The following is a 24,822-nucleotide window of genomic DNA, read 5'->3' on the forward strand; positions in this document are numbered from 1 at the left end:
TTGAAATGCCACGGCCTGCTGACCTGTTGGGGAACTTCTACTCCACTGGCGCCATGTGCCTCCTCCCTCCCTGTACCAGACCATATTGGATTCCCTGCATTGATTGAGCACACAGCTGTCCTTACACAGCATGCCCGGCCCGACTTCGGGATATATTACTGATAATCTGTGACCACTGACTACAAATTGAGGAGCAACGATCAATCCACTGATCCTTAGCCCAGCAGTATTCTTAACATTAACCCTGGACATTGGGTGCTGTGGGGCTGGTGTCAACGTGGCTAGATTATTACGCGCACCCACCTCCTCAGTGGTACACGGCTGTTGAGCAGCCGAGTGCCCGACTCTGGAGCACTGCTACTACCACACTGCATGCCACCCTGTGAATAAACCTGCACTGCATAACCTCACCGAGGGATAGATACTGGACCAATTCACTGCATAAATAGTGCCCACAACTTTGATCCGTGGTGAACCTGCAATGCATTGCTCTACACTTGTTTGATGAATCGTTGGGCTCCAGGGCTGCAGGAAAAATAACCCTCCACCTGCCCTGATAAATGTACAGCACAGTTCTGCCCATCCCCACTGGAGGTCACATTTGGTGTTTGCTGCGGTTCGGCAGTGCAACACTCTGCATAGCTGTGGTGACTCCGACGGACGGAACACTCTTGTGAGCCGCTCTGAAGCACCGCCCACCTCAAATATTCTACCGGATTAAATAACTGTCTCCAGCAAGTGTGACATAGAAAGCCCTTACACCTGTGTGCCCAAAAGCTACATCCACCGCGACTGCTGGGCATCACATCTGCAGTATGCAACACATCTGCATAGCTCACTGACACCAAAGCGGCAAATCAGATGCCGCTAAATAGTCCGCACTTCCTGCCAGTTGCTGCATCACACCCCATTGACTGTATTACAGGAGAACAATGACTAAAGGTGTCAGAAAGAAGCAAAGCTTGATAAATATGTTTGCCAATGCCACCACTAAACTGACAGATGGTGCAGAAAGAAGGGAAGGCACGATTGGGGGAGTCTGAGCCAAGCAAACCCAATGAACTTCATTGCATGATGGAATACATGTGAGAAGGATTTACCACCATACACACCAAGCTAGATGATATGTGTTGCACCATTAGCTCAATCAAAGCTCGAATGGAAAAGACCGAAACCCGCATCGCAAAGGTGGAAAGGAGAATTGGTGTGACTGAGGATGAGGTTGATACCATTAGAGCCGATGTTGCCTCCCTCTCGAGACAAGTGCTATCCTTTGGCAAGAAGAACGAGGATCTTGAATTCCGCTCAAGGCATAACAACCTAAGAATAATAGGAGTACTGGAAGAAAACATTCCTGGACCTATGGAGGAATTTGTGGAATGCACCCTTCTCTCCTTACTGGATGCCTCCAAGCTATCACTGCAATTTGCAATAGAACAAGCTCACCGCTCACTTGCCCCCAAACCAAAGTCAGGATCCCTTCCTTGTCCAATAATAGCTTATCTCCTCAATTATCGAGACAGAGACACATTATTGCAAGCAGCAAGAGCCAAAGGCGAGCTACTGTTGGGCTCCAACAGAATCCACCTATATCCTGACTTTTCAATTATTGTGCAGCAGGAGCGCAAAACCTTTGTGGCTACTAAGAAGAGGCTCTGCGATCTAAATGTAAAATATGGTATGCTATACCATATGGTATGCTAGGTGATGAAATTCTTAGATGACCACTTCTCGGGGTGACCCAGACAATACATGCTCCCAACTCCAAGATCTCCGGTAGATTGGACTCAATTACAGCCCTGACATTAGATCCCAAGTAACCACATGTTTACACTGCATTTCCCCTGAGTTGATAGTCATTAATTTTTTGTTTCTCTTGACTGAGAGTTTGAATGCTTGGGAAGTATGCACCCGTAACCTATTTTTCATATTAGAAATGTAAAGGAAAGCTGTGTTGATGCCTATCCAAAGTCGGCAAACAGCCTCCCATGCGAAGTTGCAGATGTTGTTGGGTTGTTGCGAAAGGGATGATCACTTCTCTAATTGGGAGAGGGGTGAGGGTGGGGGTGGTGTTTATGGGATGAATATACAAAAAATGCTTGACATTGATGCAATAGTTGGTGAGATGCAGCGCTACATAGTTAAGACTCTGTTCTATGGTCTGAATCCTGGCCCACAGGGCCTCAGGACCTTTTTTATACACGGGCCGGTGGAAGTTGAGCTGTTACAATTTATGAGTTGGACATTCAAGAGTTAGGCAATCTGACAAAAATGTGATGCCCCCAGCTGTACATAGAGCAACATAAGGCACATATCCTTTTCCTGCAGGAAACACACTCACTGACTTCAAGCTGCAAGAGATTTGCTAAAAGCTGGGGCACACAGCAATATTTCACCACATATTCGACAAAATGTAGAGGGGTTATGACCCTTATCCATAAGTCAATACAATATGTCCACAAACGGGCACATCTAGATCCGCTGGGACGTTATGTGTTAGTGTGAGGTACACTAAAACAACAGGAAATAGTACTATTGAACATATATGGGTCGAATATAGATGACCCCAAGTTTTACATGGAAGTGTTTGAGTTACTGGCACAGTATCCCCAAGTGCCAATAGTGTGGGGAGGCGACTTCAATACTATAGTGGACACATACCTGGACAGATCCAGAAGCAAGCCCATCAATTAATAGGGCTGCCCAGGTGATGCGGGAGAACCTTACCGACCTTGGGATGGTAGACACCTGGAATAAACTCAAACCATCATCGCAAAAATACTCCTACTGCTCCACAGTACATGACTCCCACTCCCGGATAGACATGTGGTGGTTGGCTGGCACCCTCATGACTCACCTCAACAATGCTGACATACTACCCAGGAACTTCTTGGAACACTTCCTGATAACACTGACTCTGACGCTGGAGGACACATTGGGAGTGAGACGAATCTGGAGATTTAAATCACTGGCGTTTCTTGATCCTGTGTTTAAGAGTGAAATTGAAACGTGTGTATGAATATTTTAAGATAAGCAGTGGCACTGTCGATACACAAGCATCTCTATGGGCTCTATGGGAAGCGTTTAAGGTTTATGTACGAGGTATGGCCCTAGCTAATGAGCCAGGCCTGCTCAAGGAGATACAGCGTGACATTCATGCTAGCAAGACTAATCTGCAACATTTGGAACTACAATACACGACTGAGCCCAACTCTACAGCTCTGGGAGATATAAAAGCCAAACTTGATAGATTTCAGGCACAGGCAGACAGAGAATTGAAATACCTAGATAATCCGGGCCTTGCAAGGCAGTACAGCGAGGGTGAGCACTCTGGCAGACTACTTGCCAGAATGGCATGACAGGTGACGGGCAGCCACCATATTCCATATGTACAAGTCATGACTGGGACACTGGTATACACCATGGCAGACGTTACTGATGTATTCCGCTCCTTTTACACAGCATTACATGCCAACAAAGACGCAACGGCTCTCTCTGAGATTCCTAGACAATCTACCATTAACAGTACTATCTGATGAGACTAGAGAAATCCTTGATCGGTCCTTATACTTTGATGAGATATCCAGTGCCATCAATGCCCATCCGGAAAAGCTCCAAACCCGATGGTTTTATGATGGAATTCTTTAAGCACTTTAAATCCCACCTAGTTCCTTGGTTAGCTGCCCTGTGGGGAGAGTCCTACGCCTTTGGGTGCACTCCCCCCCACACTACTCAAAGCTGTAATTACAGTTATGCTTAAACCTGTCAAACCAGCTGAGCAATGCGGTTCATACTGCCGCCTCTCCCTCATAAATACTGATGTGAAAATATCCACAATGGTACTAACCCTTAGATTGGACCCTTACATCAGACACATCATTCATCCAGACTAGGCAGCTTTGCTCCCGTAAGATCAACGGCACTTAATCTAAGGAATCTGTTCAATATTCTGGCTCAAATAGACCCAGAGACACGTGCAGTTGCAGCGGCCCTTGATATACAGAAAGTCTTTGATTCAGTATCCTGGCAATTTATGTGGGTGGTACTGGGTAAATGTAACTTCGGCCTTGGGCCCATATCATGGGTGCAACTGCTATATACGTCACCATCTGCTAGAATCAATGTTAACGGGTCACTCACAGATCCCATGGACATCCAGAGTGGGATGATGCCGGGGTGCCCACTGTCACCCTTATTATTTGCCATTGTGATGGAACCTCTGGCAGATGTGATCAGATGCAGACACGCCCAAAGAGGAATCAGACTCTAAGGTGAACCCGAAATTATTTCACTATACGCAGATAATGCACTCCTATATGTGCGAAACCCTACATTAAATCTAGCCCCAATTATGCACGAGGTACTATCCTTCGGAACTCTGTCTGGTCTATGTTTCAATTGCGCCAAGTCTGAACTATTTCCACTTACCAATACCATGACTGCACTGCTAGATCTTATGGGATTTGCCTGGTCACCCTAGGAAATTAAATACCTGGAGATAGTAGTGACACGACACCCGACTGAACTGTACACTCGCAACTACGGTGTGTATCTACCCCAACTCACAGCCAAACTTCATGCTTGGGTGAAACTTCCACTTGCAATAGCAGGCCGAGTGACACTGTTAAAAATGATCACCCTTTCAAAGCTCCTATATAGCTTTCTGAATATACCAACATGGCCAAGCACTAAGTTCTTTGACACGTTGAAAGTTGCAATTAATAGCTTCCTACGGCACGCAGGTGCCATTAGACTAAAATGGGATACATTAACCAGACCCTATTCACAGGGTGTACTAGCGGTTCCTGACTTTGAGAAAAACTGGGTTGCAGCAAAGGCGTACTATGCAACCTACTGGTTTGATGACGACACACACCACCCACATGTTAAAATCGAGTGACACGCGACTGGCTCTTGCGATGTATGTTCATTGATTCTACCACCGATATGGAGAGACCCTGGGATCAGTGACCCCATTGCAGCAACTGCACTGGCCTGGGGCAAGATATGGAAAATGCTCAACAACCCCCACCCCTTCGATGGTGATCTGCCATTATGGAATTTCTTCCTGTTATTCCCTAGTGTAAACAAAGTGGCTGTGTGACGGTGGCCATCAGACGGTTTCACAAACATAGGGGAGTTCTACAATTTGAGGTCCTTTATTACATTTCAGGACATATACCGGGCCCTTCGTGGAGGCATCCCTTCCACTGGCAACAATATGCCGGGCTTTGCTGAGCTGCTAAGAAAACCTGGGCATAATTCCCTACACTACCCCCTGATGAACCACTATTGGACATAAAGGGGAGAACTTCTGCCTGAGGCAGAGTTGCCAGCCTATACGATCTGCTGCAGTCTAGAGGCAAAAAGCCCCTTGTGAAGAACTGTGAGGCCTGGACCAAAGACCTAGGTATAGACATCACTGACCAGATTTGGGAAACTATGTGCCGGATGTCTCAAGCAGTATCCCTCAACTCCTGATTCCGCCTGATACAATTCAAGATATTACACAAGTTTCACTACACCCCGCCAGACTACACCTTTTTTTCTCGCAACCACTCTGCACTGTGCCCTAGATGTCACCCGGGAGGAGCAAGATACCACCACATGCTCTGGGACTTCCCAAGGCTAGGGGAAAACTGGAGCAGGGTGTGTGTTATAGTGTACAAGATACTCAACTATACTGTTGATCCCACCCCACTTAACTGTTTATTCCATAAGTTTGAACGGCTTGGACAGAGCTTCCGTAGATTAGCGAGCCTCTCTATGGTACTGGCAGTCCGAGGTATATTGTTGTTGTAGCTGCAACCCAATTGCCCTACTGTCGCACACTGGTTACAAGAAGTTACATTGGCACCTGACCAAGAGGAGCGTTGGTCCTTACTACAACCTAGAAACTGTAAACAAGTTGATATATGGGCCCCATTTTGCAATTACTTAATGTTCTGGGTTTGTGTAACCGCCAGCAACTGCTCTGTAATATGGCTTCAATGCTGCTGAATCAATGTGTATAAAAAGGTATGTGAAATGATATTTCTGTAATTGTTGCTATTCTTGTCTTCTGTTGTAATGTCAAGCACTCTATAAATAAAGTTATTTTTTTAAAAGACCTTCAAGCCTCACACTTCATTCCACATACTTTAACACTTAAAATGATGTCTCACTTAATCCCCCTTCTTAACTTCATACACCTTAATTGAGTCACATTCAACATCTGCAATAGGGGCCCAATACACTTCAACAATGCCTTACTCATTCCCCTAATCCATCGTACAAATTAGTGGAGGGTCATTTCAAGCCTCACATCACTGACATCATATAGTTCAACAGAACCTTACTCAATCATCTAATGAACAAACCAAGTCAGCATATAGTTCATTAGAGTCTCACTCAGGCCTATCATTTTCAACATACCAGCCTCACTGTGTATTGAGTTTTTCAATATCAGCAAAACCCCTAAAATACAAATATACGCAAATCTGGCAGATTGGAAAAAGTGGGGTTTAACACTTTACTGCCACTTTTTCTGATCTGCTTCCCCTGGAACGTTTCCTTCCCTTGAATAGAATCAGTTTAAGACTAGTGTGAAGTGACACTTCTTTTGCAACTGTGAAAGTAACTTTAAATAAAGAGACGCCACAAGCTGGTTCCTTTTGGGTTTCATTTTAATTTGCTAATGCCTTTTGACAGTGCCAGGTGAAGCCTGGGGTCAAATACATATTTAAAAGCCATCCAAAGCAGATATAAGACTGCTTTTGACACATACATCGGTTAAAGTAAAGAAGTACTGAATGTATTGGCAAGGTACTGAAACAAAGCATGTTTGATGGCTTACACACCTTAATAACATTTGTGGCATCAAGGTGCTAGGCTTTTTTAATGTTAAAATGTTAGCCTTGAACACTCCATTCCCTTGCCTTTTGTTACCAACAGCATGAACCTTTCTGCACAGTCTATTCTCGACTATATCACTCTTGGCACAGCGATGGCAGTCCCAAGATTAACATTCCAGAGTTTGACTTGGGGTGAAAGGTATAGAGATGCCAAGGCAAATAAGAAAACAAACATTCAGGATTGTCCCTTGATCCCCTCATGAATGCAACATTACATTGTTTGATTACTCACAAGTCTCCAAATCTGCCTCGGCAAAACAACCGAATTATCACAACTCTTACAGACACATCGTCCTATTCTCTTTTGCAGAACAATAGCCCAAATAATAAGACTTACATTCACCCATGCTATCACAAAACATTCTTCCCCAGCTGCCTCCCGCACCCCATATTTTCTTAGCATCTATTTTCTACTTTTCCATCCTTCTATCTTCACTTTGCTGATTTTCCTTCTTCAAGCAGATAATGGTAGGGATACCCCTGGCTGGGATGAGTACACCACTCCATGGACAAACCTAGGTGCTCTGAAACTGATGTGGTGATTTGTTGCAGTATAAAAGACCATTACCATAACATATCCTTGCATTGTGCTTGAAGGTGAGACATCCGGTTACTCAGCTGTTTTCCACCTTTTCCTCCGCCTTCCAATACATCATACCATTCAAATTGATCAATTCTTTTTGATATGCAACCTGCAGCTCAACAGATGCTTTGGACTATAAATACCATAATTACACAGCATTGATTACGATGGTTGGAGCTGATGGGAGTTGTAGTCCAAAACATCTGGAGCACAAAAGATTACAGATCTTATCAGTGCATAATGCCACCATGTTTTTTTCAGTGGGACAAATGTATAACAAGGATGCTACCAATCATGTTCCTTTCTTTGCCAGCATACTCTGCATGAAGCAGATACAGCCTAGTGCTTGTGATGATGACTTTGGAACCTGAAGACTAGTGTTGTAACCCCAACACAACATTTTACTCAAAACTGTGTGTCTTGGGAAAGTCCCTTTCTCTAATGCTGCCTCAAATTGTCCAATTATAAACTATGGATATGCATAAACTAATAATAATTATATTAATAAAAGCATTATTGTATTGTATCCATTGATTTGTCTATATTCTCAATGCATCATGGTGTCTATCATCTGGTTTGTAATTGACACACCTGCTGTAAAGTACAGCACAACATGTTCTTGCGCCTCTTTTTTAAAACTGATATATTAATCATCTAGCTCTCCTTGTCTAAGAAAAAAACTTGTGGCACCCCGAAGATTTCAGGAACTAAAGTTGACATACTACTCTTTATCAATGATATAGTGTTGATCTCAAACCCCATTTGATATTAATAAATAACTAGATATTTTGTCTAGATTCTGTGAGGAGTGCAAACAAAAAGTGAATATGAGTAAACCTGTCTTGATGGTTTGTCATCCTACTAGATCAATTAGTATTCCCTTTGAATTAGGGAAGAGAGAATTAAACAAGCCAACCATTTTGATTATTTGATAATAAGACTAACAGTTAATGGTTGGTGGAAAGAACAAGGTGACCGTAGCAAGTACATTCTTTCCAGCAGACCTGGAGCTACTCTGAGCTTTGCATATAGATTTGGTGGAACAGAAACATTACCTATTTTAGGGGTACACAAGGCACAGGTACATAGTGCTATTCTATATGGAGCTGAGTTATTGGGACATACCCCCAATCACCACAATACATCTAGGGGAACGGAGATTGTTGAAACAATTGCTGGCTCTTCCCCAGAACACATCCGCCATGCCAGCATACCTTCAGCTAGACCTCCTTCCAGTTGTCTATCAGGTTTATTTAAAAATAATGTTATTCTGACTATTTCTCACTATGTCTGTACCCTCATAAATAAGTGGTTTGGTGATTAGTAGAGACAACTGAGTCTTTGTAGGATGATACTAGATACATTTGATGGCTGGGCCTTGCATCATTTAAAAAAACACAAAAAAAAGAAATCAGTCGGAGCCGAATCTATTAAGTATCTGGTTCTAAAAATGTTGTGAGGACATAGAAATTACCTAATTTTCTTGACCAGTCTGAGGAAAAGAGCACTCTTCACTACATTTAGATTACATATTTTTCCACTAGCTTCCTTAACTTCTGAATAGAATGGAATGAGAACCAAACTAATACATGCCCTATTTGCACAAATGTTATAGAATGTGAACCGCACTTCATGCTCATTTGCCCACTATATGGTAAGGCCAAAAGAAAGTGCATCTTTCCAGTTTTAGAAAGTAATGGAAAATGTGACAGATGCTATGTGTTCTTTTTAGTTTGGGCTATTAGGTGGCCAACACTATTGCATTTGAGTACTGGTAGGAGGAGATGACATGGAGGAGGGACACAAAGCTTGTTGGTGTTGTTTGGTTATTTGCCCACCTATTAACTGCCCATGACCATGCTAATCTCTATGGCCATTTCGACCTATTTCTTGCCCCTCTCTGCCCTAAACACACCCCTAAACACAACCCTGTGGGCTCTCTTTGAGCTTCCTCTATCAAGTAGTAAAATCAGGACTGCCAGTGTTTTCATAAGCAGTTTGATGATAGTTAATGTATAAATTGCAGCTGTAAATGGCTACTGGTGTAATAAAAAGTCTTAACCATAGTGCGCCTTTAGCCACTTTATTTATATACATCTCTTGCACTGAAGTCCTGTGAAAAACAAGCAGTGACAAAGACAACAGTTTTGGCTTGAGATATTAGATAAGTATTTGCCAGGTACTGAAATCATATGCCAATGTAATCACTCAATTTGCCAGCGTTTGTGTTCTTATGGCTGTGGTAGCACGTTTTTATCAGTGGCAAGCAAATGCTGATCCAATACCTACACAAAACTCCAAACTGTTGGTTTTGCCAATGCTTGTTTAAAATATGAACTTCCCCCAGATGTTAAATCAGCTGTTGCAAAGTGTATTGATTGTGCATGGTATATCCATTGCAAAACTTAAATCCTTCAAAAGCAAATGCGCGTGGTAGGTATCTTGTTAAGTCTCTTTTTGAAGATGTATCCTGGATGTTTTTTATATGGAATGCGGTTTGTTTAAAGTAATAATTTTATTCTATCAAAAATGTATGATTCCTGAAATAAGAACAATACAATGTTCAAAATGCTCATACCACAATAGGTGCTCTTTGTCTAGTGCCCCAATAGGTCTGTGCTATATTAAAGGATCTACCACACTGAATCTGGTGGTTGTCTCCATGACCACCAGTCTAGCTTCAGAGTGGCCAGAGGCATGAAAACTGCACTCCTGAACACCTGTTAAGACTTGCTTTCAAATCTCGATTCCAACTCTCCTTCCGCTCCCATCCTTTGTGCCCTTTACTCGGCCTTTGATACGGTCCATCATGCCACTCTTATAAATTGCCTCTTGATATCCTTGGCATCACAGACCTGGCTCTGGATTGGTTTACCTCCTTCCTCTCTGACCAACCCTCTCAGTTTCAATTGGGCCCTTTTCTCTCCTCCATCTCCCCTGCAGTGTCCCTCCGGGCTCTATACTCTCGCCTAGGATTTTCAACATTTACCTGTCCCCTCTAGCCCATTTGATCTCCTCCTTCTCTCCTAACTTCCAGTGTTATGCAGACAACAAGCAGCTCTCCTTCAATCTTCCCTCCTCTGACTCCACCTCTTTCTCTCTCGTTCCTGACTGCTATTTGTCTCGGGATGATAGCTCAGGGGCAACGTGCTCACCTTGGAAGCAAGACAGCATGGAGCAATACAGGTTCGATCCCAGGGTCCACGCTTAGAAACCTCTGGGTATTAAGCGTGTTATAAATAAACAATCATATGATATCATATCATATTCAGGCATGGTGCACTCCTAACAACCTCTGCCTTAATGCCAGTAAGACAGAGGTCCTTTTCATTTGGCCCCCTGTTCCCTCCTTTCCTCTCACACTCTGGCCACTCTTCATGGGCCCCCTGACCCCCACCCTCCTGTGAGACAATAAAAACTTAGTTTCTTCTTCTTCTCCTCTATATTTCTCTCCTCACATCACAGACATGCCAAGAAAGCCCACTTTCAGTTGCACCTTCTCAGAAGCATTCACCTTCCCCCAGAAACTCAATGTCTCCAGAACTATGGTGACCTTCAGGTTGGACTACTGAAGCAGTCTCTTCCTCAATCTGCCTCATTTCTCCCTTCACCCTCTTCAACTAATGGAGAATAGGACTGGGAGAATTAGCCTTGTCCTCAAGAACAGGGATTGCATCTCTGCAGCCCTAAAATCTCTCCACTGGGTCTCGGTTGCTGCAAGGATCAATCTCAAGACCCTCTGCATCATTCACAAGGCTTTCCAGGGCATGGAGCCCAGCTACAGACAACTTTATCTTCCTAAATACCTTCCTGCTAGAACCCTTTGGTCTTCTAGTTCCAACTCTCTGCAGATCAGATGCTTTTCCAAAGAGTGGGGGTATATTTCTCTCCTCTGCAGGTGCCTCCTTCTGGAATGGCTTCTCTGCCCCTCTCAGACTTAGGCTGGATCTCCGTAAGTTCTGAAGTTTCTCAAGAGCTTCCTTTTCTCTTTCTCTTTTCCTCACCCCCTGCCCTGCGAATGTCCCGTCATGACTGGCTGCCCAGTTCCATCATATTCCTACAGGGCAACCGGCCCCCCCTTGTCCAGTCTACAACTGCAATCAACCATCATTTGCCTTCCGCTCCCCCCTGCGCTAGCCTGGTTGGGCCTGCACCACTTAGCCCTTCCAGCCCTGTTCCTCACACTTAGCATGCGAACAATCCTTCCCCTGCACGCTCTGCATTCCCCTGGATCCGTCAACTTGCCCCCCCCTGTCACTCACTGATCCCATGGACCCTTCTGCTAGGAAAGATTTCATATTGTAGGTCATTTTCCTTCCATGTGGCAACCCCCAAACTTTTTGCTGTTGTTTTACACCCTGATCTAGACTTTGCCAGAGAAGCGCAGCCTTCCGCCGCACTCCTCTGGGTTTTCGCTCCATTCTTACGGGGAAACTGACATGCCCTTAAGACAGTCAGTACCGGGAAACGTTGTTTTCCGTAGTTCTTTTCTCATGTTGCAGCTTCAGCGCAACATGGCACAAGAGTGCACCGTAACTTAAATTACCGCGCTCTTGGGTCTCTAGTCATTCTACAGATCCTAGAAACTCTCGATGGATTTATAACTAACTGTGCAAGTATGTCATGGACGGGACTGGTGGCAGCAATTGTTTCTTTGTGATTTGAACCCCTTTTGCCCTGTTAACCGCGCTTCTCGCGTTTGGCCAAAATGGGTGGCCTGGCTTCCAAAATGGCCATGCCACGAGGTTCTTTGTCCTGTCCGCTGACCGTCTTGCCCCTTCACCTTCCCGCAGGTCGAGCCGACCCGGGGCCATCCTTATTTGGGCATGTACTTTCCCGCGAAACACAGATGCTTTTGCTTGCTTCTACAGGCCTGTTGTGAGCCTCCAGGATGTGGGCTGGGATGTCTGGTTCCAATACACATCCTGGGTGCAGAGAGTCTAGTGCTTCTTGAATGCCTGGGACCACAGTGATAGGTTTTGTGAGCAGATCTCCCATTGGGTCCTCTCCGTTTTGGCACGAAGGGAACTCTGGATAAGAGGAGGCTGGAAACACCACTACCATGTCGATCTTCTGAGTTCTCATGAACGACGGATACAGGAGCCAAGTATCCTGCAACTAAGAGGCTGAACCGAGGAATCGCTGGTGACCCGCTGAAGGACTGCTCCTCTGCACTGTTATCGCCCTGTGAGACCATTCTGCCTCTGATCGAACAAGAAGGCCTGTACTGGTACTTCGACCCTTTGGAATAGTGGGAACAACTATTCTCGCCATCTTCATCATCTCCTGCACGTAAGCCTTCGGAAGCGTCTCTGGGCCATCCAGTGGACTGACCAGCCTACCCAGGAGTCTTGCTCTGTCACCGCCGTCAGGTTGCTGCTGTATTCCGAGTCCTTGACACTCTCACACGATTCGTACACTTGGCATTCCCAGGTCTGAAGTGAGAAGTGTACATTGGGCTGAAATACACACAGCCGCTTCGTTGCCCTGCGGTGGTAACAATCTGTGCGGGTTCACTGCGTTTGGGACATCCTCAACTCTAACTTCTGCTGCCACGCAATCTACACAACGCCGAGACGTCCCCTGCTCGTATCTGAACCTGCCAGCACTGAAACTGACGCGGAGAAGCCTAGGTCTGCCTGCATCGGGGACCGGTGAGTAGCAACACTAGGAACCGGTCGCCCTCCTGCAGTAGCCTGTAGCTTTTCCTCGCTGTGTTAAAAAGCACGCCTTTTTCGCACTCGCGCTCTGCTTCTACCCACAAGTGGAGGCCGCACTTGAGTAGCGGAGATCTGTTCGTCCTCATTTCTTCACCGTTCTGAACTGCCTGATTTCCTTGAAGAGACTTCCCTTGGCCCGTTGGCACCAGCGTGTGCAAGTACTTTTGAGCACAAGGCTCCATTCTTCGTAGGGCTCGGACTTTCTTCTAGTTAGGTGGCCTTTGAAGGCAAACTGGGTCTAACGATTACTTGCACTGCCTGTTTTCCTCCCCATCTAGGTGGTCTGCATATTTCGTGCTTCGAACTCTTTAGATCCTTCGGTGATTGTATATAAATGGTATTTGATTGTGATGTGTTGGTTTACTTGAGTTTTATCGTGATTCTTTATTATGGTCAATGTTACAAAGGCCAAACACCTGCTTGGAGTAATTTGTAAGTGCCTTTCCTTGTGTGCTCATTGCGGGCTTTCAGTCACCCTCACCCCTCTTGAGACCTAGTCTTGACCGTCACCATCGCTACCCTGATTGGTCTGGCTTGTCCAGAGGTTACCCTGTTCCAAGAAACTAAGCTTCCACCCTGACCGGCATGTACCCCTTCCCCTCTCCCCCGCACTACTTGTTACTGCACTTGCAAGATCCAAATTTCACAAGGCCGAGTAGGACAGTTTTTGCTTTTTTCAACCCTCCCCCCCGCCACCTCCTCTTGTCTTGTTGTGCCTTTAAACACATCCTGTATAGGTGCATTATAAATGCCCAGTAAATAAAATAAAATTAAAATAAATCTATGAAATGTGTTTGACTTTAACTGGTCAAATCACATTTGCTGCATTTTTTACCAGAACATGTGGGGGGAGATAACCTCTGCACACAACCTCGCGTACCCCCATGCCACCCCTTTCTATATCCCTAACTTCAACCCACAATCTGTTTTCCTGTAAAAAAGGTATACAATATGAGAAATATGATTCCGCCAGCTATTTAGTCAAAATAAATACCTTATTAATAACTCCTTAAAAACTGATCATGGGCATCTCTACTGCAGTATTGCACTCACATGTTATGTTAATGTTGTGTCTGCATTGATCTCCAATACCAAAAGCTAAAGTGAAGTCCTCAACCTTTACTTGGCAAGCTAACAGATTCGTTTAATTAAGGTTGCAGGTACATGCCTCTCTCCTGTGCTACCCGGAGTGCTGGGTGAGTTGGTTTCCACCTTTAATTCTGACTCACTTTCTTAGAAAATATAGTCACATCCTACAAAATCTAACACTTTCCACGTGGTTTCTTTTTAATGCAAGCTCGAACACAATGATGTGGGCGTTCTACCAGCGGCATTTGTAATATCCAAGTTATCCTGAATATGCATATTTAAGTAATGTTCTAAAATGAGCCAGGGTCGCTCTGTAGTGTCATGCTTTGCATCCCAAGCATTTTGCATTATGCCTCTATTCAGAGTCAGTAATCGTGTCCACCATGGCCTTAGGCACCCAATCAGTAATCGAAACCGACATCCTTATTTACAATGATAGGCTACCCGGTCAAAAAGCGTGGATTGCATATGACTTAAAGTCTATGGGCCTCATTATGAGTACGGCGGTAGGGGGTTAACGGCACCGGCAAGGATGCCTGTGCCGTTAACCCCCTACCGCCGCATTCCGAGGTCCCTTAACAGGTCAAAGGGACCTCGGGAGCTGCTAAGGGACCATGGAGCTAATAACAGGCCCGCTACTTGCGGGCCTGTTATTAGCTCCTTCCCCATTCCCATTGATCCCTATGGGGGCTCAAATGGGAATGGGGAATGGTATTCAGAATGGGGACTTACCGAGTCATCCAAGGTTGGAATGACCCGGTAAGTCCCCATTCCGACTACCCGGACCCGGACACCACTTTGGAGGCAGCCATGGTGCTAATATCACCATGGCTACCTCCAAGGTCGTAATGAGGCCCTATGAGCCTAAAAATGGTTGAAAAGAGGTAAAATTAGATTAGATATCTCTTGCTGTGATATTCTTTCCAGATATTAGGGACTTGAGGTGGTCTAGAACCAGTAATAACTCAGTGCCCCCCCCACCCACACGGTAGGCAATGGTGAGCTCGGAACTAAAAGGAAATAATTTTCAAAGTGCCCCCATATTAGACATTTCCAGCACGCCCAACCCTTTTCCTATGAGAACATGTGAAAATAAAATAGGTTACCACACAAAAGAGACCCAGTGTGCAGAGGCCTACTGGAAAATCTCTAGAGGCCCCTATAGGCCAGTCCACTCCTGACAGCAGGGTCTCTGTGTCTCATATGCAGAAAACATGAGAAAAGGTATTTGTACGCATGAGGGAGGTTAGGAAGAATCCAATAGTGGTCCTCTTTATCCTTGAGGATGACCGAGCAAGCAATTATCTTGGTATGATTCCAAACATGGTCTTTACGAGAACTCCTGGTTCATCATTTGGTAGTGAGGCCGAATGCTCAGGCTGTGTGTTGTAGAAGTGCAGGGCTCATGAGAGAGCTCATATTGAAGCAGGATATGTGCATAAAATATTGCTATAAAAATAAGGTCTGTTTTAGCAGGCTATTATAAAAATAAAAACATCTGTCATGCACAGAAAATTAGCATTAAAATATAATTCAGAAAAACTACAGAAAATCAAAAGACAACTTAGATAAAACTGGCCCCCCTCTATCCTGCACTTCCAGAAGGACCTTAAAACTTCACTCATCAAAGAACTCTGACCAGTCACTGATCACTCCACTCAATTCTATATCCCCTCTGTAGCGGAGGAGCTAAATGCCTCTACTAGAAGTCCCAGGCCTATTCTGCCTACATTTTGGAAGCCGGAAATTGCGACATGCACAATACCAGTAATGGTACCCATACCGCGAAAGATCTTCAAAAGAAGGTATCCATTGAGAAAGCTCTATAAAATGTACCCGCGGAGAGATGATGGTATCTAAAGAGAGATCCCTGAAGATGTGTAAAAATGAATAAAAGAGAAGATGCGTGGCGTCATATGAGGTGAAGATGATACACTAAGAAGCATGGTCGAAGAAGAGAATGCATAGGCCTTATGGAATCTGATGACAAAATAAAGAATGGATTAACCTTTCACGTGTGAAATGAAGATTTCACATGCGAAGAGCACTGAAGAAAATATAAGTTCTTTTATAACTGTACCGATGTTGCAACGCACATAGACTAAGTAATCATGAAGGCTGGATATACGTAGTGAATAGACAGCAGGCGGTGCCGCCGATATATATATATATATATATATATATATATATATGCATGTGTAGAATCTGGATATTCGATGTTGCAACTTTAGTAAGCCAGGACCCATGAAAGAGAAGGCTGAAGTATGGCACAGCAGAGAAAACAGCTGAAAATCGAGGAAGGATCGATAAGGCTGGCTGGCCCAGTTTCAAGGCTTGGGGCAGCCAAGAACTGGTTATCTATTCAAGGAGATACAAAGAACGTAAGAAGCGAGGCAAGCTCTTGTTAAGGTGCAACAGAAAGAGACTATGATTGCCAAGTTTTATTCATTTAATATCATTAAGTGCGAAGAAGGAGCTAAAATGGGGTCTCCTGTCACATAGGGTAAATGGAAATATAAAATGGGCAAGCAGCACTGAGACTTGAAGATAAGAACGTGCTCGCACTCCCTTCTATTCTCAGGAGCAGTGATACTTTGCAAGGCCAAGTTCAAAGACAATTCAAATGGCAGAAGGCATGAGTGATGATGGATGATGGGCTAATTGGGTGGAGAGGCATGGTTAAGTCCACCCACCACCACCTGGGGTACCAGCTTGCGTGCTGCCAGCGAGTCGAATATCCCAGACAGGTACAAGCGTGACAACCAACTATAGAGGGCCATGTATTGAAAGGTCCTATAGTTTGAGAGCCAATGGTGTGTTGTGTATCTAACAAATATTGAGAATGACTTGCGCAAGGGGTGGGAATAAGTTGTCCACATAACTATAGAGACCCAATCACAATCTAATCCCCTACAGAAAGTATACTTAGATGTTCCCCATAGGCCAACCACAATCCTAAATAAGTTATCTTAGTTTGCCACGTAGTATGATGTCACGTATGAGTTTTTACTATAAAAGTGTTATTTATTATGTGATGCATTGAGATTATGCTTTGAGACATCCATTGATGTCTGTTGTACTCCCTGCTTTAGGCAATTGAGAATAAAACAGATTACCTTTGCCAACTTCCTGTGTCTGTCTTATTATTGGTGTAAGAGTTATTCTGCATCCCCATCCATCTTACGAGGCGCTACCTCATTTAAAAGGGCCTAATGGTTCACCTCCCCCAGAGCCCAACTTCCCCTTTCCCACCCTTCTGAGCGGAATCATAACAAAATGTTGCCGCAATTGTGGTGACATTACTAATACTGCACCTGAGCGCAGTAAAAATGTTGAACCCATTACACTAACTAAGGTGAGTGGGGATTGCTGGGGTGTTCCCTGCTTCCCTTAGTTGGTGTTATGGGGGTCGAGGGTTGCAGAGGGGCGCCCTGTATTTTTTACCTACGGTAAGCGGTAGGTAAGAAATAAAAAATAAACTTTAAAAAAAGGACCCTGCGGCATCAGCACCGCCCCACGTAAGAGGGAGGAACAGATGCCGCAGGGGTCCAAGGGAGTCAGCGGCGCACACAGGGGTGTGCTGCAGAAAAGGTAAGTGGGGGGTGCAGGTTGGAGGATTGCCGGCTGCAGCATGTGGGCAAATGTGATCTATCTGATCACTGCTCTGCACAGTAATCTGAGTCGACATTACAGGCAGTGCAGTGATCACATAGATTCTTCCGAGCTACTCGGCTACCTGTGCATAACACTCTGGATGAAGATCCCTTTGTGCAGTGCTTGGTTGCTTCCCAGCTAGGCTTGCACTATATAAATCTCAACAAATACATGAAATGTGGTAAAGATGTAACTGGTATTTAAACAATAGCAAAAATGGGGGTTCCATTGAAATGCAGGAGCATCTCACTCCTAAATCACACTCAAGCAACATCAATCACGAATAGCTCCTCCTGAACACTGTATGCATAAGTCTCTTACCAGTCTCTAGTAAAGCTGCACACCAAGGATAATAGAGGCAGCCTGGGTTTAGTCATGGACTCTTGCAACGTGAGTTGGCTTGGCCTTGTAACAAGACTCATAGCCCACAATCTAAGGCAGTGATGGGCAACCAGCAGTGGCCTGCAGCCCCCGTCAGCCCTATCAAGGATAGTCAAACGTGAGGGATCATGGAAGTCATAGGCTATTTAGCACTTATCTAAGGGTTTTGCACAGACAGGTAATGTGAAGCCAGGTGTTCAGTCCCGTTTTCTCATGGTTTTTGCAGGGCTTCCTAAAGGTTCAGCGATATTATGATAAATGTTTTCAAAGATGGGTTCATAAAAAGATGGGAAGTGTATTCCCTTTCAGAAATGCTGTTAGGGCAGTTCCCAACCAAAACAGCAGCATCAGTTGCATCTCCATAGTCATGTGAAGGGCCGGGAAGTACATGTTTGGTCAGGAGGCGCAATGAAGCACTACATTTCACCTGCTGTAAACGTCCAGACAACAAGGTTTTCTTCACTACAATGGCAGCCTTCAATGTGGGTGCAGGTCACAATATCTAGCTCCATACAACAGGCCAGGTGAGAGATGATCTCCTTGTGAATGCAGAGGGAAACCCAACAATATGTTGGTCGATTGTAGGCAGGGGTCTGCACAGTGTTTTTAGATCTTGTAAGCAATCTTTTAAGATGGTGCTTTAACTGGGATGCCATGAGACAACATGAACTGGGTAGGGCAAGCAAATTGATGCCACAGGATCAGTAGCCCTCTCCTAGGCAAGGAATCATAGGTCTGTAAGAGGGACTGGTTGAGGAAGCTCTCTGCCAATATGCAATCAGAAGTGATTTTGAAAAGTTGTGTTTAAGCGCAAAGGATTATCCCTATATCCGCCTATAGCAGAGGTACTCAAACTGTGGGGTGCGCCCCCCCTGGGGGGTGCAGCTGCATTCCTTGGGGAGCGCGAAAATGTATCTTGCAAAGTGCAGCTCGTCCGTAATGGGCGAGGGGGCGTCGAACCAGTGGCCCCCACAACCATTATAGAGGAGCCGAGGAGCCAGCCCAGTGAACCACTGAGCACTCCCTCAGCTACTTTTTCCAGCTAAGGGAGTGCACCTGGGCTGGCTGAACTGTGAAAGGGAACAGCTCATTTCACCAGCCGCACCTGCTTAATGAGCCATGCAAGGCTCAGGGTGCTTTGCTTCACCATCCTTGCATAGCATATTTGGAAATGCTGGATGGCGAACTGCATGTCTGTATGTGTGAGGGGGAGCTCCTGTGCCTCCTTGCACATACAGGCAGGGCAGGCTGTAGCGGGGGATTTCTGCACCCACACTCAGGCCCCTGCACCCATGTGCAGGGACCAGGAAGCTTTTGCTTCCTGATTACTGTTCATGATGCAGGAGCTGAAGCGCTGGGAAGGAAACTTCAGGCCCGGGGCAAAGGTACATTTGTGTTCATTTATTTCTTTATTTCTGCATCAATTGCAAACGGTTTGGCTTTTTAGCCAATGTTTTTTAAAAGTATGCTCTAAAATGCCACGTATTAACCCATTATTTAAAAAAAAATCCCAGGGGGCTAATCCCCCCCGCAACCCCTCCTTGATTGGCTCGGGCTCCCTCAATATGCTCGGTTGCTGTGGCATATCTGGGAGAAATAATTATTCTCCTCCACTTAAAATATTCACTGGCCGCAACTGGTCCTGGGACTGTGCTGGGAGCGGGTGGGCGAGTCCAGGGACTCTGGTGGGAGCAGGATGGGGGAGTAATGCATAGTGGTGGGAGCAGGGTGAGGAGAGCCAGGGACATCGGTGGGAGCAGGGTGGGGAGAGCCCGGGGACTGTAGTGGGGAGGGGAGAGCACAGGGACTGGGTTAGGAGTGGGATGAGGGAGCCCAGAGACTGTGATGGGATCAGGTGGGTGAGCCCAGGCACTATACTGGGAGTAGGGTGCAGTGACCATCCACAATAGTTCATAGCAATTTGGACTTACTTTCAATTTGGCATTTTTGAGGGTGCCCGCTTGCACACATTTTGCTAAGGAGGGACCCAGGCCAAAAATGTCTGAAGAACACTGACCTACAGGATGGTTTCGATTCAGTGCTTTGACAAATTGCAAATTGGTCTGCACATATCCTTGGCCTCAAGCCTAGAGACAGCATCTCTGCATACCCTCTGCATCACCCACAAGGCTTTCTGAGGCCTAGGACCATGCTACTTCTAATGCTCTCTCCCTACTCTAAATACCTCCCTGCTAGAGTGCTGCGGTCATCTAGCTCCAGATCAGACATTTCTCCAAGCAGAGAGTGGGCGGTAGATCTCTTTCTTCGGCAGGAGAATCCCTCTGGGACAGCATCCCTGCCCTTCTCCGATTTGAGCCAGATCTCTTTTTGTTCTGGAATCTTCTCAAGACCTTCCTTTTCTCCTCTTCCTTCCCTCTCCCCCTCTCTTGCTAGTCTCCACCTGTCGCTGCGACTGGCTGCCTGAGTCCCTAATGAGTCTTACAGGGGACAGGCCCTCTTTTGACTAGTCTTACTGCACCCTTTTTTACCAGCACTTGGCCTTGGGCACCCTTTCCCGACTAGACTACTGAGTCTGGTGCACCCACGTCCTTGCACAAGTTGACCCCCACCCCTGCTCCCCTGGGCACTTGCCCTCCTGGACTCCCTATAGAACTTTCCTGGTCCCTGGGAGCCCTCCATCCTGCACTTCTCCCTCTTCCCCCCTCTCCCTATCCCATTCCTTTGCCCTGACCTGCACCCTCCCTCTGCACTTCTTGATACTGTACTTGCACAATCAAAATGTCACAAGGCCTAGTAGGACTGTTACTGTCTCCCCGCTGTAAGGATATTTGGCGTGTTACAGCACAGAGTACAGCACTACTGCACAGGTAGCATTTTTTTATGCAGCACCACTACATGGGTGTGGTGCATTGCTATATGTGTTGCCAGAGTAACATGGACATATAAGTAAAGACAGGCTATTCAGTCAAAAACGATTTTTACATATAAGATGCAAATCCATTTTTACAGTTAAAAGCACACATCTGCACATTCAAAATGCACACTATTTTTCACCTGAAATGCCTATGTTGCAAGAGACACATTTGAAAATTAATAACTAACCTTATTAACAACTAACCTGACTAATAAAACTTCATTTAACATAACCCAGTAATAAAAATGTGTCTCCACTGCAGAATTAGGCCTACTTTGAAAGTGAACTTTTAAACGCACATTCATTTTATTTTTTATTTTTTTTCTCTGTTGCTCTGTCCACATAACTACAGGAAGCAAAGAGCTCGAAGGAACAGGAAATCAGTTTGTTACAATTGCCACTGTAGAAATGAGCCATTGTGTAGTGAGGGAGGAGATGACATGATTGATTCTGATTGGAGCAGCGTCATAGCAAGTATCATGCTAGAGGCTGTGATTAGAACTTTGCTGGAGATCTTGCAGAGCTGGGAGAAGGATCTGTTTCCTGGCTGGGGCATTCCTGCTGCAAAAGCTGAGAGTTCCAGGCAATAACCCCAGTTTGAGAACGGCAGACGCTTGTTCTCACTGGGATTGATTTTCAAGGGAGCCAAATTCAGAAAGATAGCCGGAGAAAACTCATGCTGAACAGATAAGGTAATTACAGAAGCGAGTGGGAGCCGTGCGAAAGTGTGCAAAACTGTTCAGTCAGTGTATTCGAGGCAGTCTCAGTCTCTTATCACCTTGTACCTGCGGCCGCACCTGGAGAGCAAGGCCTTTGCACACAACCGGCTGCACGACCCGCTTGGGGGCTCGGAGTTGGGCCTGCGAACCTGCACCAAGCACAACAAACTGCTCGAGTACTACTGTGTGGAGCACGGCCAATGCCTCTGCTGCAACTGCCTGACCGACCACAAAGCCTGCAAGACCGACACGGTGCCCGAGGCCAAGCGGAAGAGAGAGGAAAATCTGAGGAGCCGCCGCGCAACACTACATGATAAAATTGAAAATGTTTCTAGTGCTTTCGATAAGTTGTCATCTCAGGAACTGAAAGTGCTGGATGCAGTCAACAGGCGAAAGACAGTGCTGAAAGAGGAATTCTCAGAGATCAGCACAATAATTCAACTAGAGGAGCAAAATGCTATGAGGGCTATTGAAGAAGAGGAAAAACGAGTCAAAAACAAATTTGCCTATACCCAAGATGTCTTGCATAAAAAAAAGAGGGAATTTGAAAATTATAAAGATAAAGTGGATATGTTACTAAGTGAAGAGGATGATATCATATTTTTAATGAAAGCAAGAAAGTTGAATGACAGTTCAACTAAAGATGCTTATGTACCAAAAATCGACTGTGATGAAACATTGTTGCACAATATCTCTAGAAGTGTTTATTGTCTGAAAGAAATGTTAAGAAATCAGACAAGCAGAAGGGACAGGACCACACCAGATGGGTGCAAAGAATCCCCTGTGCCACCATCCGAGCCGTCATTCAAGAAGATCCAACGGCCGAACTGCCCACCAGCAGCGAGAGGACCAAGTGCAACAAGAGGAGAGGTGCCAAAAAATGAACCAAAAAATGATTCTGATCAAAGCGACAAACCAGTGGAAGGGCTAGATAAAAGAAGACCAAGAAAGAAAGATAAAACCAAGAAAAGCAACCCAGCTGACACGCCATCTTCATCTGATACCAATTTGAGATCTAGATCTAGAGATGACTTCCTGAAGTATAAACCCCAGAAAAGCAACCCAGCTGACACGCCATCTTTACCCGATACCAATTTGAGATCTAGAGATGACTTCCTGAAGTATGCAGAGAATCTTTCGCTGGATTTTAACACGGCACACAAAAGGGTAGTGCTTACAGAAGGAAATACCAAAATTGCTGTTACGGACACTCCTCGGAATTACAATGAACACCCTCAAAGGTTTACCCATTGCTCCCAAGTACTGGGCTACCAGGGTTTTGCAAGAGGCATCCACTACTGGGAAGTTGAAATAAGGAGCAGTAACTTCTGCGGGATCGGTGTCTCCTACAATAGCATCGACCGCAGAGGTACTGAAAGCCGACTGGGGAGAAATAAGGTGTCTAGGCGCATTGAGTGGTTCAATGCCAAACTCTCTGCATGGCATAATGATGTTGAAGAAATCCTTCACATTCCCAGCCCAGATAAAGTTGGTGTGTTGCTTAACTGCGACGAAGGGCACGTCAATTTTTTCGCTCTTGCTAACAAAACAACCTTGCTGTATAAGTTCAAGGCCCGCTTCACTGAAGCAGTCTATCCTGCTTTCTGGGTGTTTTCAAGCAACACCACTCTGGCAGTGTGCCCTCTGAAAAAACTAACCAGCTGGGCCAAGACAATTAAGAAGTAATAGGGGTTTTGCCTAATTAACTACGAACCCCTATAATACTTAGTTTAATTTGACCTTTTACGACATCTTGGGTTTATGCATCTCAGTCATAACTTACATTTAAATCCAAAAAGACAGGCACATCTAGAATAGTTTATTAAATAATTGTCACAACCTCCAAAATATTGAATATGATATGAATAATGGAAAAAGGCAAGTTGACTATTTATCATTTGTTCTTCAATGTGGCACTATTTTTACAAGTATTTCTTGGTACCTGATAGATAGTACGTTGAAGTGGCAATGGTGAAGTTGTAGGGTTCATATACTGTTTGCCAGATTGTTAATACTACGGGTGGGCAGAAAGTGAAGAGATTACTTTTTGTTCCTCTTGTTTACAAGTGAGGATAAACAGCCCATGCAAAGGTTTTGCATACAGTACAATATTGCTACTAATTTATGCTGAAAGATACTAAAACACAGAATATTGAGCAGTTTTATAAGTAGTTCTTGAAACCTCTTTTGTTTTAGTTTTCATATGTTTTTATTGCACTTCACACAATTGCTCGAAAGAGGTTTCAGTGTGCTCAAAATATCAAAGTAATCACTAAAGTGGAATTATATTATACATAAATGAAAAGGTCTTGTATATTTTTTTCTTTCAAAATTTCTTTTTCTTACAATCACAGGGTTTGCAAATATAGACAAAAATAAAAATAGCCTTTGCCTACTTATGCATCCAGCTAAATGGAATCTAGAAATGTACTACACTTTAGCAACCGCAGAGTGAAAACAAAATGCTGAAAGAAGTGCTTATTATTAATGACAGATTATTAAATCTCAGACGAGTCAGACGCTTTCAGGAATTAAAAACGGGTTACATTACCTCTAAAATACCCTTCAAATGAAGGGTATTTTAGAGATAAGGTAATGTAGAGTAAATACTCTATCATAACTATTCACATAACTTATAACATAGGTCACAGAGGGTTCATAATATACCAGTTCAAATCTGGGACAAGACCACAGCCAAAGCATGATGAATTGGCTTGTTAAAGAAAGCTCTAAAAAACATTTCCTTCTAACAACCCATAGTCCTGAGGATAACCTCCAGGCATTCCTATATCCTGCAGACATGCCTCCAATCAGTAGGCCGTGGCGGTTTATAGTGATAATTTCGAAAACAATAATGTCGAAAGTCATTATTTCGAGAAAAAAAAATGTCGATTTTTTTTTTTAATAC

At 44.7% G+C, this 24,822-nt stretch overlaps 1 protein-coding gene across 1 annotated transcript; it reads left to right on the forward strand.

The window, feature by feature from the left end:
• The first annotated feature begins 1,158 nt into the window (after nt 1-1,158).
• LOC138472245 (E3 ubiquitin/ISG15 ligase TRIM25-like) lies at nt 1,159-23,600 on the forward strand. Its single transcript, XM_069610324.1, has 2 exons — nt 1,159-1,668; nt 21,957-23,600. The coding sequence occupies exons 1-2, from the start codon at nt 1,159-1,161 to the stop codon at nt 23,598-23,600; spliced, it is 2,154 nt and encodes a 717-aa protein (XP_069466425.1).
• The last annotated feature ends 1,222 nt before the right edge of the window (nt 23,601-24,822 follow it).

The sequence above is a fragment of the Ambystoma mexicanum genome, chromosome 8 (genome assembly GCF_040938575.1).
Source record: "Ambystoma mexicanum isolate Mex_15411 chromosome 8, UKY_AmexF1_1, whole genome shotgun sequence".
Taxonomy (NCBI): Eukaryota; Metazoa; Chordata; class Amphibia; order Caudata; family Ambystomatidae; genus Ambystoma; species Ambystoma mexicanum.

Excerpts from the sequence above, each read along its gene's own strand:
- LOC138472245 (XM_069610324.1), top strand. The coding sequence starts at position 1,159 with ATGGAAAAGACCGAAACCCGCATCGCAAAGGTGGAAAGGAGAATTGGT. Across the intron at positions 1,669-21,956 it reads AGAGGCTCTGCGATCTAAAT|TCTCAGTCTCTTATCACCTT; the intron begins GTAAAATATGGT and ends TATTCGAGGCAG.